Source organism: Fukomys damarensis, unplaced genomic scaffold, assembly GCF_012274545.1.
Source record: "Fukomys damarensis isolate Sample0158 unplaced genomic scaffold, DMR_v1.0_HiC HiC_scaffold_17, whole genome shotgun sequence".
NCBI lineage: Eukaryota > Metazoa > Chordata > Mammalia > Rodentia > Bathyergidae > Fukomys > Fukomys damarensis.
The window spans coordinates 16,247,263-16,261,809 of record NW_022900929.1 but is presented as its reverse complement, the minus strand read 5'-3'; the positions used below and the strand labels follow the sequence as shown (position 1 = coordinate 16,261,809).

The 14,547-nt window shown below is 57.2% G+C and overlaps 2 protein-coding genes across 9 annotated transcripts; one reads left to right on the top strand and one right to left on the bottom strand.

Annotated features, from left to right (window-relative positions):
* The first annotated feature begins 1,354 nt into the window (after positions 1–1,354).
* Positions 1,355–11,634, top strand: Gigyf1 (GRB10 interacting GYF protein 1). Of its 8 annotated transcripts, none has more exons than XM_033764861.1 (26): positions 1,357–1,852; positions 2,473–2,617; positions 2,848–2,957; positions 3,053–3,182; positions 3,293–3,388; positions 3,487–3,598; positions 3,706–3,814; positions 4,092–4,106; positions 4,176–4,216; positions 4,397–4,567; positions 4,774–5,027; positions 5,137–5,242; positions 5,843–6,222; positions 6,410–6,581; positions 6,693–6,859; positions 6,991–7,091; positions 7,171–7,287; positions 7,394–7,494; positions 7,607–7,689; positions 7,775–7,915; positions 7,997–8,236; positions 8,458–8,645; positions 8,737–8,897; positions 8,989–9,155; positions 9,223–9,352; positions 9,458–11,634. In XM_033764861.1, the coding sequence occupies exons 3-26, from the start codon at positions 2,923–2,925 to the stop codon at positions 9,508–9,510; spliced, it is 3,270 nt and encodes a 1,089-aa protein (XP_033620752.1). In that variant the 5' UTR covers positions 1,357–1,852; positions 2,473–2,617; positions 2,848–2,922; the 3' UTR covers positions 9,511–11,634. The 8 variants fall into 8 exon arrangements, with proteins under 8 accessions (XP_010607832.1, XP_010607840.1, XP_010607823.1 ...); XM_010609564.3 differs by having other exon boundaries at positions 8,455–8,645; XM_010609572.3 differs by having other exon boundaries at positions 1,368–1,852; positions 5,843–5,977; positions 6,122–6,222; positions 7,775–8,236; positions 8,455–8,645.
* Positions 10,786–14,541, bottom strand: Gnb2 (G protein subunit beta 2). The gene is made up of 9 exons (XM_010609592.2): positions 14,452–14,541; positions 14,182–14,220; positions 13,962–14,068; positions 13,627–13,690; positions 13,375–13,537; positions 13,217–13,283; positions 12,786–12,987; positions 12,479–12,695; positions 10,786–12,405 (listed from the first exon to the last, which is right to left on the bottom strand). Exons 1-9 carry the CDS (start codon positions 14,506–14,508, stop codon positions 12,299–12,301), a joined length of 1,023 nt encoding a protein of 340 aa, XP_010607894.1. The 5' UTR covers positions 14,509–14,541; the 3' UTR covers positions 10,786–12,298.
* Positions 14,542–14,547: the final 6 nt, after the last annotated feature.

Sequence of the window (14,547 nt, the reverse complement as noted above, 5' to 3'; positions counted from 1 at the left end):
AATGCCGGTTTTTCTTTTTTTTTTTTTTTTTTTGGTACTGGGGATCAAACTTGGCTCTTTGTGCTTGTGAGATAGGTGGTGAAACCACTGAGTGAAATCCTGGCCCCTCTTCCTTCTTTTTCTTTAATCTATTCTTTTCTCAGGGATTTCCCTCCTGGCAGGACTTCAGAGTTCTCTCATGGGATAGTATAATTAAGGAATCGGTCACTGCTGCTTAGAGGGGAAAGTAAATGAGCAGACACTTGGTTCTCCATCTTCCATTCTCCACATAAGTGCCAAGTAGGCTTTACTGGACTTGTGGGTGAGGGTTTCTCCACTGCTGCTGTTCTGGACCAGAAACATTTTTGTCTTGGGGTCTCTTCTGGGCATTGTAGGGTGTCTTGCTGGATCCTCATTCTCTACCTAAAAGATTCTACTGTCATCCCTGTCAGTGGACCTGTTGGTACTGTGTGTGATTTGATGGATTGGGGAATCCCATCTTGGCTCCCTCTCTGCACTTTTACATTTGTGGCTGGAGCCCACTTGAGACTGTCCTGAATGTCTTTCCAGCCATATCCAAAACTCGGGGGAGCAGAATCACCCCCAGCCAAGAACCCTCTACTTCCAGGCTGCATGGGGCAGAGTCCCATTATTGGGAGGGGTGCAGAACGCCCAGTGACCTGGCCGCTCCTTCACTGGCTCTGTCTTCCTCTGCTCTTGGTTCTTGAGCCCCTGGCTCCCTGCCTCTAATGCTTGCTCCCAGCCAGGGGAGCCCAACAAGAGTAGGAGACTCTTCCTCTGCCTGCCGCCTCTTCCCTTCTCTCTTGTCCTAGCCCTCAGCCCTTCTGTGCCCTCAGGATTTCGCTAGGAGCAAACTGAGGAGGCTCAAAACTGCCTGTTTTGGGGGTTGATGGAATGTGGGGTGTTTTTCTTGCAGTAGGGATGGCTTAGGTATGAAATGGTTGTTTCCCAAAGGGCTGTTTTCTCTTAAATATTTTTTTCTTTCTTATTTATTTTTTGCAGCGCTGGGAATGAAACTCGGCCTTGTGTATGCTAAGCATGTGCTTTACCACTGAGCTATACCCAGGTCTCACTAAAGTTTTTTTATTAGTGATGCAAAATTCACCATTGACTATTTATTTGTAAGTGTGCAGTTCTGAGGTGTTACATTTTCTTAGCTGTGTTGTGCAGCCATCACCACCAGACCAGCATCTCTAGAACTTTCTCCTCACTCTCTGCTGAAATCCTGGACCCATTCAACAGCCCCACATCCCCTTCCCCTGCACCTCTGATATTCCTGCCCTGGGTTCATGGTACAAGAGAAGTCCTCCAGTGTTATGTTTGTGACTGACTTCTTTTATTTACTATGTCTTCAAGTCCATCAAGTTGCTAGATTGCCTAAGGGTTGTGGCCTCCTCTGATGCAGGGGGAGAAGAAGCTGTGCTGTGTGTCACCGAAGCTCTGGAGGAGTGGAGATGCCAGTCTGGGAGCTTAGCCAGCTTAGGTGTCTCACTCTAGATCCTCGGGTGCTGTGATCTGGGCAGCCCAGTGTCAGTCATCGTTATTTGCTTTGACTGCTGGTGAGAGAGCCCTTGTCCTAGGCCCTTGGCAGAAACCTCCCCTCCTCCCCACAGAGCTGGCGTCCTGGAGTGGATGGGCACTGCAGCGCTGTGCCGGCCCAGCCTCCTTCCCGGCCCGTGACGGAGCCCTCTTGCACCCCTGGACACTGCCTGCCCTTCGTCTTCCGCTTCCGTCCCGTCAGGGATGAGCCCTCTTCCGAGAGTATCCTCCGTTGTTCCTTAGAGGAACTGGTTGCTGCTACCACCACCGCCTCTGTCAGACTCTGTGACTCTGACCTGCTTTCTGCTCTATGGTGAGGGAACCCTCCATCCTTATCTGAGGGTGTTGTTTCCCAGCTTTTCATTGTAGCAGCTGTTGTTGGTCTGGGGCAGGGGGGCTTGGTGTGTATTCCTATTGGGGAAACTAGCCCTGAGATGCCTTGCCTAGGCTCATGAGCTAGGAACCTGGCCTGTGTGACTGTCTTTGGCCCAGGAAGAATTCCTGCCTCTTTTCTGCTGGTTCCTCCCCTGACCTGGTGTCTAGATTTTAGCATCAGAGCAGCCAGTCCTGATTTTTTTCCTTGAGGATAGTAGTTTTGCTCCCAAGTTTGTGTCTAATCCTTTGGGCCATAACCTTTTTCTCTACTGGACTGTGGTTCTGGTGGCTTTTTTTTTTTTTTTAATGGCCCTGAATGACCATGCCTACCTTAGTCACCTTATTACTGAATTCTCTGCTATACCTGGTGTTTGAACTTCTGGTTAGAGTGCAGATGATGTGAGGCCAGGTTCTTGGCCACCCCTCAGCATCCAGCTAGTGTCCTGTCTGTGCCCCTAGCATCTGGGGACCTTTCCATTCCTACAGGGTAGTGGGGGCAAGAGACAGGGATGCCATCTGACCCACAAATTTAACCCCTTCTCCTTGCTTGTCCTTAAGGATCTTTCCCAGAAGTGAAAGCTCCTCCTGGGAGGTCCTGAGGCCATACCACTAGCCAGTGGCTTGGGGACCCTAGTTCACTCTAGCACCAGCCCCTGTCTGAAGAGGGCTCAGCTCCCAACTGCTTCCCCTGCAAGACTGCCAGGTGAGTGCAGAGCTGCAGGAGGGCCTCTAGCTTCCCTATTTCCTTACATTCCCAGGTCTGTGGGCAGCCCTGACTCAACTTCTGTTAATTCATGGTGTGAGTGGCCAGTGGCTTAGGTGAGCCCTTTCCCAGCCCCATGCGCCAGCCCATGGCCCAGTACAGTGGTGGGGACCAGCAGCCAAGCACAGAGGCTGTATGGCTTTATGCCCTGTGTGCTCATGGCCCCACAGGTGTTTGGATAGTGTACACCAGGTCCTCTCTACCCTGTTCATCCCCTGACCTCTGAGAAGTACTCCAGCTCCACAATGGCAGCAGAGACGCTCAACTTTGGGCCTGAGTGGTGAGTCATGGTGAAGCAGGTGTGGCTGTGCTGGGGAAGAGGAGCAAGGCCACTGGGACCATGGGTGCTCTCCTCCTCTTCTGTGCGTCCTGCAGGCTGAGGGCCCTTTCCAGTGGAGGCAGCGTGGCCTCACCACCCACCTCCCCTGCTATGCCCAAGTACAAGTTGGCTGACTACCGCTATGGGCGAGAGGAGATGCTGGCCCTCTACATCAAGGAGGACAAGGTGTGGTGGTAGCCGGGGTGGGGTGGGGTGGGTGGCATCCACACCTGCGTGGCCTCAGTTGGGGAGAAGTCCTGAGCCGTGGTGTCTTTGGCCCCACTGCCTCACCTTAGGTCCCTGAAGAACTTCAGGACAAGGAGTTTGCTGCAGTGTTGCAAGAGGAGCCACTACAGCCACTGGCCCTGGAGCCTCTGACTGAGGAGGAGCAGGTGGGGCCAGGCCAGGCTGAGGATGTGGGGGTCAGATTTGGGGAGCTGGGGTGGTCAGGTGCCGGGGTCCTCACTCCCGCCCCTGGCTCCCTCCTCAGAGGAACTTCTCCCTGTCAGTGAACAGCGTGGCTGTGCTGAGGCTGATGGGGAAAGGGGCTGCTCCCCCACTGGCTGGTGCCTCCCGTGGCAGGGGCAGCACGAGAAGTCGAGGTAGAGGAGTGACTGCAGATTCAAGGGTGGGCAGGGGTGAGCCTGTGGTCCCTAGGGCACGGAGAGACATTGGCAGGTTTCAGACCCAGGTATCTGTCCTTGTCTAGGCCGTGGCCGTGGTGACAGTTGCTTTTACCAAAGAAGCATTGAAGAAGGCGATGGAGCCTTTGGACGAAACCCCCGGGAGATACAGCGAAGCCAGAGCTGGGATGACAGGTGGGGCTGGAAGGCGGTGGCATGGAGGCAGAGCCATGGAGGAGCCCAGGGCTGGGCCAGAGTCCGTGGAGGGAGGCTGGGAGTGAGTTAGCAGAGACCCACTAGATAAGCCCTTGTCAGAATCCCCTGTCCCCACTGACCTGCCCGGCCCAGCCTGCCCGTTGCTTCTCATTCTCGTAGGATCTGTTTGTCCCTGTGATCTGTTCTGTATAATCTTTTGTGCTCCTTTCTCCTGAGCCTGATTTCCCCCCTTCCATCTATTCTCCCCCCATCCCAGGGCAGAGTGGACAAGGTGTGTAACAATCCCGCAGGGTCGGGAGGGACACGTACTGCATTTGACCAATACCTTTCTCTCCTGCAGAGGTGAGAGGCGGTTTGAGAAGTCTGCAAGGAGGGATGGAGGTATGAGAGTGGCAAGCATGGTGGCCAGAGGTGGGGGGGCAACTGAGATGGGTGCCCCCAGGTAGGGGGAAGTTTATGGGGGCAGTGGTAAAGGCAGGAGGGCCTGGAGCAGGGTTAAGAGACGTCCAGATTCCATGGCAGCCGTCCTGCTCACTGTGCTGCGTCTCTTTCCATGGCCAGCGAGATCTGGGTTTGAGGAGGGAGGGGCTGGTCCAAGGAAGGAACACGCCCGCTCAGACAGTGAGAACTGGCGCTCACTTCGAGAAGAGCAGGAGGAGGAGGAAGAGGGCAGCTGGAGACTCGGGGCAGGACCCAGGAGAGATGGTGATCGCTGGCGCTCCACTAGTCCTGGTGAGATTAGGCATAGTGGTGCTATGGGTTTTGGGAACTGGAAAGTGCAGTCCTGTGGCCAAGGGAAGGGCACAGAAGGTTTGCTGGGGTGGGACTGAGTGGGAAGAATGGTGTTGGTGATGTCGGTATTCCTGGGGTGTCCTGTGAATGGCAGATGAGGGACAATACTGGCTTGATCTTGGTGCCAATTTCCCTTTTCCTTCCAGATGGCGGCCCCCGCTCTGCTGGCTGGCGGGAACATGGGGAGCGGCGTCGAAAGTTTGACTTTGATTTGAGAGGGGAGCGAGGAGGATGTGGTGAAGAGGAGGGGCGGGGTGGGGGAGGCAGCTCTCACCTCCGGAGGTGCCGTGGGCTTGATGGCTTTGATGACGACAAGGATGGACTCCCAGAGTGGTGCCTTGATGATGAGGATGAAGAAATGGGCACCTTCGATGCCTCTGGGGCCTTCTTACCTCTCAAGGTATCTTTGAGGAGAGCCAAGTTGGGCTGATCAGAGGTTGGGGAGATGCATGCTGCATTTGGGGCCCGTGCCTCCCCCGCCATGTGCTTTCTGCCCCTCACCCACACAGAAGGGCCCCAAGGATCCCATTCCTGAGGAGCAAGAACTCGATTTCCAGGGCCTGGAGGAGGAGGAGGAGTCTTCAGAAGGGCTGGATGAGGAGCGACCTGAGGCCGGTGAGCCAGCTGTGGAGCTGCACTGGAGGAGGAGGAGGAGTCAGCATGCAGGGTGCTGGCTGCCCACCTAGCTGTAGCGTCAGGTTGCTGAGGACCACAAGCTGAGCAAGTGCTCAGAGTTGTGGGGAGGGTAGCAGAGCAGCAGAAAGCACATGACGTGAGATCACACATGATGGGAACCTGAGACCCCTGTGAGGCTCCTTGGAGTGCGTGCCTGCTCACATTCTGCAGCCCGAGTCCGGGAGCTGCTGTGTGGCAGGACATTTGCACTCCCAGAGCTTCGCTAGAGGATGGCCATACTGCCCGAGGGTGCAGATGGTGGTTTGCACCACCTTGCATGCAGAACCCTCCACTATTTGCTTGAGAGTTCTGGTGATCATTCTCTTTTTTGTGGTACCAAAGATTCAACCTGGGGGACTTCACACTGATCTGCATCTCTGGTCCTTTTTTTACCTTTTATTTTGAGACAAGGTCTTGCTAATTCATTTAGTTACTTAGACTGGCCTTGAGCTTGTAGTCCTCCTTTCTCAGTCTCTCAGGGTGCTGGGATTACCAGCATGTGCCACCACGCCCGGCTTTGTGATTATCCTCCTCCTCCAGGTGGGAAGGAGATGCCCCCACTGCCGCCTCCAGAGAAGTCCAGCTCTCCGTCCCCACTGCCCACCTTGGGCCCACTCTGGGGCACGAATGGGGAGAGTGATGAAGCAGTGGAGAAGGAACTCCCCACAGCTGAAGGTATGGTGGGAGGCACCTGTGGACGGGGACTGGTGGAGAAAAGGTACACAGGGCATTGGTATTGGGGGGTTGTAGCAAGAACCCCTTTGTTTGGAGGGTGGATGGGGGACTGTCCACTGCATTCCCCCACTTCTTCACTTCTAGGAGATGACATGCGGGGGATCCAGTTGAGTCCAGGTGTTGGCTCACCCCCGGCACCCCCTGGAGATCTGGAAGATGAGGAAGGCTTGAAGCACCTGCAGCAGGTATGGGGATGCCCGAAGCAAGCAGGAGATCATTGCTCATCTGTCTCTGTCCTAGACTCTACCCTCCTCCAGATTCTCTCCTGACTAGTCCACGACCCAGCCTCCTTCACCCACTGCAGCCCCATGCTCCCATGCTGATGTTGCTGTGGTTGGATGGCTCAGCCTTACCTGTCTTCTGGGCTCCCAGGAAGCAGAGAAGCTGGTGGCCTCCCTGCAGGACAGTTCCCTGGAGGAGGAGCAGTTTACGGCTGCCATGCAGACCCAGGGCCTGCGCCACTCCACAGCTGCCACTGCCCTCCCCCTCAGCCACGGTGCTGCCCGCAAGTGGTTCTACAAGGACCCGCAGGGGGAAATCCAAGGTAGCTGTGGGAGCAGAAGGGCTGTGCTGAGCGCTTCTTGTGCAAGATGTTGTCAGTGAGCTCTCTGACCCTAGTGCCATTTTCCCCTCCTTCCCTCACATGCTTGGCTAGGCCCCTTCACAACGCAGGAGATGGCAGAATGGTTCCAGGCCGGCTACTTCTCCATGTCCCTGCTGGTGAAGCGGGGTTGCGATGAGGGCTTCCAGCCTCTGGGAGAAGTGATCAAGATGTGGGGCCGTGTGCCCTTTGCCCCAGGTCCCTCACCACCCCCACTGCTGGTGAGCACAATGTTCCTCTGCTGCCCATTGCAGGGAGGGCTGGTAGGAGACGGCAGACTGGCATAAGCAGGCAGGACCCCAGGGGCCATCCTCCCCACTGTGCACACTGGGCATACTCTCACCACATGCAGGGAAACATGGACCAGGAGCGGCTAAAGAAGCAGCAGGAGCTGGCTGCGGCAGCCTTGTACCAGCAGCTGCAGCACCAGCAGTTCCTTCAGCTGGTTGGCAGGTATGGGGGCTGTAAGGTCTGGCCCTCAGGCCAGGTAGTGGTACCCTGTGGCCCACTGCTATGCCATCTGTCTCTGCAGCCGCCAGCTCCCACCATGTTCTCTCCGGGAAAAGGCAGCTATGGGGGACCTGTCACCGCCGCAGCAGCAACAGCTCACGACGTTTCTGCAGCAGCTCCAGGCTCTCAAAACCCCCAGGTCTGTGCCTCCATGGGTATCTGGGTTCTCAAGGTGGAGCTGGGGAAAGGGGGATTGCAAAGGGAAGTGGGCATGGGGCCTTGAGAGTCAGTGGTTTACTCCTCAGAGGTGGGGACCAGAACCTGCTCCCGACAATTAGCCGGTCCTTGTCGGTGCCGGATTCAAGCCCACTCTGGGACGTACATACCTCAGCCTCATCACAGTCTGGTGAGTGGCCAGCAGGCCTGCCCTGGGTGAGGTCTGTTATCCTTGTGCTGTTGCCCTCTGGGTCTGGGGCCAATCTTGAGTGCCGTCCTACAGCTGTTTGTGCCTCCTGCAGGTGGTGAGGCCAGTCTTTGGGACATACCAATTAACTCTTCGACTCAGGGTCCAATCCTAGAACAGCTCCAGCTGCAGCATAAAGTGAGTAGTGGCCTGGGCTGAAATGCGGGCTGAAATGCAGGCTGGCAGAGGTTGGCTGCACCCTCCTCTGATCACCCCTGCTCAGTTCCAGGAACGCAGAGAAGCGGAGCTCAGGGCAAAGCGGGAGGAGGAGGAGCGCAAGCGCCGCGAGGAAAAGCGCCGTCAGCAGCAGCAGGAAGAGCACAAACGGCGCCAGGAGGAGGAGGAGCTCTTTCGGCGCAAGCAAGTCAGTGTCCTTAGCACAGTGGCCTGCCCAGGCCCGGGGCTGCTGCTGACCCCACCCACCAAGTGTCCCCTCCTCTGCCAGGTGCGGCAGCAAGAGCTGCTCCTGAAGCTGTTGCAGCAGCAGCAGCAACAGCAGCAGGCATCAGCCTCAGTTCCTGTGCCACCTGCGCCCAGCTCACCACCTCCACTGTGGGCCAGTCTGGCAAAGCAGGGCCTGTCCATGAAAACTCTGCTGGAGCTGCAGCTGGAGAGCGAGCGGCAGCTGCACAAGCCGCCTGTGCCCCGGGAGCCCCCAAGGGCCCAGGCCCCCAACCACCGCTCGGTGAGCAGGCTGGGCCCCCATTCTGATGGGCAGGGATGCAGGGTGGGCTGGGTGAGGGGTGGCCACTGGGCCCAGGCTTCTTCCTCCATTCCTCCTTCCTGGTGTGGTTTTGAGAGCTCTTCCATGTGGTTCTCCCTCTCCTTGTGGCACCAAAACAAGTTGTGCTGCGTAACTTTCTTGGCTTTCTGATTGGAGCCCCTGACTTCTTGCCATCTCAGCAGCTTGGGGGCCTGGGCGCTGCTCCCCTGAACCAATGGGTTTCTGAGGCCGGGCCACTGTGGGGCGGGCCTGACAAGAGTGGGGGCAGTGGCAGTGGCAGCCTGGGCCTCTGGGAGGATACCCTCAAGAGCAGTGGAAGCCTGGCCCGCAGCCTTGGCCTAAAGAACAGCCGGAGCAGCCCATCCCTCAGGTGGGTGTGGGACCTGGAGGTCCAAGGGATGGGGTAAGGGGGTGCTAAACCCCAGGCTGACCTCTGGCCTCCAATTTCCTACCCCTCTCAGTGATTCCTACAGCCACCTGTCAGGTCGGCCTGTTCGCAAAAAGACAGAGGAAGAAGAGAAGCTATTGAAGCTGTTGCAGGGCATTCCCAGGCCCCAGGACGGCTTCACCCAGTGGTGTGAGCAGATGCTACACACCCTGAGCACCACCGGCAGCCTGGACGGTAGGGCACGGTGCACATGCATCGAGCCACTACTGGTGGGTGGGACTTCTGGTCTGGCCAGGTGTGCCTCACAGCCCTGTCCTCCCTGCAGTGCCCATGGCTGTCGCAATCCTCAAGGAGGTGGAGTCCCCCTATGATGTCCATGATTATATCCGTTCCTGCCTGGGGGACACGCTGGAAGCCAAAGAATTTGCCAAACAATTCCTGGAGCGGAGGGCCAAGCAGAAAGCCAGCCAGCAGCGGCAGCATCAGCAACAGGTGAGTTCTCAGGGACCCCTGGGAGGAGTGCCTGGCACCTTCATGACATCCTCCTCTGCTACCTTAGGAGGTGTGGCTGAGCAGCGCCTCCCTGCAGACAGCCTTTCAGGCCAACCACAGCACCAAACTTGGCCCTGGAGAGGGCACCAAGGCCAAGAGGCGGGCACTGATGCTGCACTCCGACCCCAGCATCTTGGGTGAGCATGGGGGTCAGGGGCTGCAAAAGGAGCTTGAGTTTGGCTTCCTACTCATAGGTCCAGAGAGGGCTGAGGAAGCTCATGCCCACTTCCTCCCTGCTTTAGGGTACTCCTTGCATGGACCTTCTGGTGAGATCGAGAGCGTGGATGACTACTGACCAGCCCATCCCACTAGCCCCCTGGGCTGGAGGCCAGGAGTGGCGGCCGCAGCTTGGACCCTCGGGTCCCTAGCCTGCAGGCTCCCAGGAAGGAGCAAAGGAGGAAGCAGGGGCAGGATCCCCAGCACTTGTTACAAACCACACGATGCACCTTAACTCACCCACCACGAGGCACTTTACAGAGGGGGGAAGGGGTTTTTCTTTCCTTTTTTTTTTTTTTATTTTAAATGACTGAAAAAAACGTTAGGAGACAAAAGGATTTGTTAAAAAGCTAGATTCTAGACACGCTTTCTCCCTCAGGGGGGATGGTGTGATAACAGAAGGTCCACGGAAGTTTTTTTGTTTGTTTTTTAAGAAAAATGATGAAAAATAATGAAAAAAAAGTTAGGCTGAAAGAAAAAACACACTGTTATTTTGGGGCAGTGGGAACACAGGCCCCGTGGACCTGTTCTGCCTGGCCCCTGAGGCTGCACTTACCCTGCCCTTAGAAGGTGGGCTGTTGGGGTAATGGCTGGGGCGCCAGCAGTTTGCACAGCGAGACCCCCTCAGTGCCCTGCTCACCGGACCCGCTGTGAACAGCTCCCTGTTGCTGTGACTGTGGCAGAGGTGTCTGGGGTGGGGGCCAAAGTCACCCCTTGGCTTTGCTGCTTTGGGGGAAAGTTGCACAAATTGGACAAGTCGCCTCAGTCCCCAGCTGCCATTCCATGTGCTAGCTGATGGGGAGACGGGGAAAGGCCAGTTGGCGACCGCCTTCTGTCAGGGCAGGATTCGGACTCAGGCCTGCTGAGGGGCTCCCCCTACCGCTGCCATTTGGGAGACGGCCTGGTGTAAGCCGAAAGCCCCAGCTCCCTGCCTTGCCACATGAATGTATTCTTTGGTTCCCAAGCCCCCACCTTGCCCCCAGAGGAGGGGCACAGCAATTCCTCCAGTAGCTGGGAAGGCACCACTTCATGGCCAAGTCTTCGCTATCTAGAGGGGCAGGAGAGCCTCAAAGGGCCAGGAGTAGGCAGCTCGGGGCTGAGGCTGCAGTGCAAGGGACTGTCACAAGAGAGCCTTGCCCTGCAGCCAGCCATGTGGGGGTGTGGACTGCCCAGCTCTGCACCTGACCCCTCGACCAAATGAGAGAGGAGCAAGAGGCCTCCCCTCGATGTGTCTTAAATGTTGGGTAAGGCTGGGGTCAAGAGCGGAGGTGTGTGTCTCCCATTGCTCACTGACTTCTAACCCCTACCTGGGCTTGTCTCCATCTTTTTTTTTGGTAGTTTGTCTAATCTTTTGTGTTTTCATCAAACTTTTCCCATTGACCTCATTGCTGAGTGCAGTATTAGGGCGAGACTACCGCTGCCTCCCTCCATGAATGTATTGCTCCTTACTGCCCTGGGGAAGTGGGGAGCTGCCCCAGTTTCTTTCCCCATCTTATCTCCAGAGAGAGGACGTTTTTTTTTTTTTCTTTTTTTTTTTTTGCACCAAAGTGGCAACTAGGTCAGTGTTGGGGATAAAGCTGGCCTCGGGGTGGCAGGGCCCCTCCACCTACTTCACCCTGGTTTTGACAGTGTTAGTGTCAGTGAAAAGACAATATTCTCTCTAAAGCAATAAGGGGGTGATGGGCCAGGGGGAAATGTCTTGCTGCTGCTGGCCCCCCAACTCCCCCTTCCCTTCTTGCCAGTGTGGTGGCATTAGAGGGGTAGGGGAGACTCCTGTTGTGACTGAATGTAACTGCCCTGCCCCCTGCCACAGCCAATGCAGGGGAAGGTGGGACACTTCCTGTCTCTTCCTGCCCCTTCCCCCAGAGCTAAAGAGACTGAGTTGGGGGGCCCATGAGCCTGGAGAGGCCTTAACCCTGTGAGGAAGTATAGGGGGAGCCCTCTCCCACCCCATCCCCTCTGAGAGTGGTCAATGTTTACAAGCCCTGAGCCCTGCCCAGGGACTCGGGTCCCATTGCTGTCCTGTCCCAGTCTTCCTGGGCCCTGCTGCCCCCCTCCTGGGATTGGGGTGGTAAAGGGGTCATTCTGTGTTCCTATGTCTGCCTTGTACCCACAGTCTCCTTCCCTACCTCCGTGTGTGACTTCCCTTCCACCTGCCCCATGTAAATACTCCTAATAAAACTTGGTGTGTGTTCTCCCTGTCCGCTGCACCTGCTGGCTTTATTTGGGGGAGGGTCTTGAGGGATAAGTGGCTAAGGCTCAGGGCTGGGAATTAGAGGGGCTGGGGTGAGGCTGCAGCAGCCTAGCCAGGGGAGACCTCAGTGGGGTGCTGTACACCTCTGGGAACATCTCTGACCCTGCTGGGCCTGAGAGTCTCTAGCTTCTGGCTTTGGCTGGAGAAAAAGTCCTTTGCCCTCTATTTCTCCTTTGGTGGGGCCCTTTATCCATTGTCTGGCCTCAACAGAGAAGGGAGCAGACACAAGGGAGACCAGGTACAGAGTTGGAATTGGTTCCTTTATGGAAAAACTGAAAATATAATAAAAATTAAAATAAAACCAGTTTTAAAAAAGCCAGCCCCTGGAGTTTCCACCTCCTTGCCTCTGGCCGTCCAGAGGTGAGGCCCTGACTCCAGGGCAGCAATAGGATAAGGGCATTCTGCCCCCTCCTCTTCCCCCATACCATCCCCATCTTAATCTCCACAGTGGGGGCCCCCGGGAGGAACCAAACCTGGGTGGGGGAGCAGGGACCCGAGGCCCTGTGGCCCAGGGAGGGAGGCTTGGTGTGTACCCAGCCCCAAAGCTCCCGGCCTGTAGTGTGGGCATGGGCAGGGCCCCTCCTGGCCTGGGCCCAGCTGGGATTGGGGCAGTTTAGTTCCAGATCTTGAGGAAGGAGTCCCAGGAGCCTGTGGCCACCGCCATGCCATCATCAGTGACCCCAAGGCAGCTTACACGGTTGTCGTGGCCAGCAAGGACACCTGAGGAAAAGGGGTGTGACAGACCTGGCCTGGGCTCCGGCCCCTGCCCGTTGCCCCAGGATTCAGGCCTCACCTGCACGGTCGCCCTTCATGGCATCCCAGATGTTGCAGTTGAAGTCGTCGTAGCCTGCGAGCAGCAGCCGGCCACTGCGCGAGAAGGCCACCGAGGTGATGCCGCAGATGATATTGTCATGAGAGTACATGAGGAGCTCCTGATCGGCTCGCAGGTCGAACAGGCGGCATGTGGCGTCATCAGAGCCCGTGGTGAAGGCATAGCCGTTGGGGAAGAACTGTGGGACAGACAAGAGGAGTGTGAAGGGCAGGTCAGGGCAGTGCCAGGACCTAGGAGAGAGGGTCTACCAGGCTTTCCCCCAACTTACAGCCACGGCGTTGATGTCGGACTCGTGACCTATGAAGGTCTGTCGGCACATGGAATCCCGCACATCCCACAGCTTGATGGAGGCGTCACAGGCACCTGATACAAAGGTGCGGCCATCGGGGGCCAGTGACAGGGACATCACATCCCCACTGTGTCCAGCAAAACCCACAGTCTGCTGGCCTGTCTCAATGTCCCACAGGGCACTGGAAAGGGGAAGGAGACGAAGGAAAGGATCAGAGATGGGATGAAGGACAGATTGCCTGGCTCCCACCCCTTCAACACAAGAGCCAGCCGTTGGTCTGTAGGAAGGGACTAGGGAGCCTCAGGTTGGAGAGGAAGGTGAGGGGCTTCAGGGCGCATCCTGCTGAGCACTGGGACAGGGAGACAGGGAGTACAGGTGAATCCAGACTGCCCACTCCCGAGGGGACTCACCAGGTGGTATCCCCAGAGCTGGTGATGATTTGGTTGTCATCCAGGAAGCGGCAGCATGACAAGTACCCTGGGGAAAGGGGCTGGTCAGCCGAGTCTCAATGGGGAAGGCAGCTCAGCCCCTCTCCCACAACAGAGCCTTTGCCCGCTGGGCCCCTCACCAGTGTGGCCAGGCAGCTCCCGGCTGACCCTGACATTGCCCTCTCGGGTCTTGAGGCTGTAGATGGAGCAGATGTTATCCAAACCCCCGCAGGCCACAAAGTTCCCTGAGGGCGCGTAGGCACAGGTCATGACCCAGGAGGAGCGCAGCGGGATGGCATGGACCTAGGGAGGAAGGGCAACGCCCAGGGTCAAGGCCAGCTAGGACTCTGCAGCCCAGCCCCATCCCAGTCCCCCTTGGGTAGTGCCTCTACCTTGTTGGTGGTGTAGCTGTCCCAGATGATGAGCTTCCCATCCTGGGAGGCGCTGACCAGCAGCCTGGGGGACAGGTAGGGGAGAGGTTGCGGGTCAGGGTGTGGAGGCAGGCAGGCCACTCTCTCCAATCTGGAGGCCCTTCTGAGACATCCCCAGCAGTAGCACAGACATCCTGTCAATGTGGCCCTGCTTTTCCTGGTCCTCCAGGGATGCTCAAACCCTACCAGCCTTCAGAGGCTGCCCTCCCTCTACAGCTGCCCTTGCCAATATAAGGTCATGCCTGAGCCTGTGAGCACCAAAGCTGAGCAGAGCCCCGCCCTGGCCACCTACACACCTTGAGTCTGTCCCCCAGTGCATGGCATAGATTTTTGCAAGATGCCCCCGGAGAGTCCTTCGTGTCCTCATCTGAATTCTCCCCACTGGGTCCAGCCCAGCTGTGATCTGGAGGTGGAGACACAGGGCTCAGGAAGACCCAGGCAAAAGGACCATAGTCCAGCAGCTTGTCTCCAACCCTTGCCTCCTAAGCCCCCAGGCCAGTCCTATAGTCTCCTCACCTGGGTCAGCGTTGAATCCCCACATGCTTTTCGGGCATCCTGCAAGAGATGGCAGAGCCAGAGAAAACCAGAAGAAAAGATGGTTGGGGGAGGTGAGGGAAGAGAAAGAAAATAGGAGGCCAGGCAGAGGAGAAGAGTCGACATGCAGAGATTAGGGTACCTCCCCATCATCCAGGCACCCCCTTTGGGCAGCAAAGCAGGTAGCAACCCCCACGAGTTGCCAGACCCTGCCAGCTCAGCTTCCCCATCCCAGCGGCAGCCAGGCCTCACCCGGATCTGGTTCCGGAGCTGCTCGGCCTCCTGTCTCAGTTGCTCCAGCTCACTCATGGCGCCTGGCCCGTGGGGCGGGGCTGGGGGCGGCTGGGG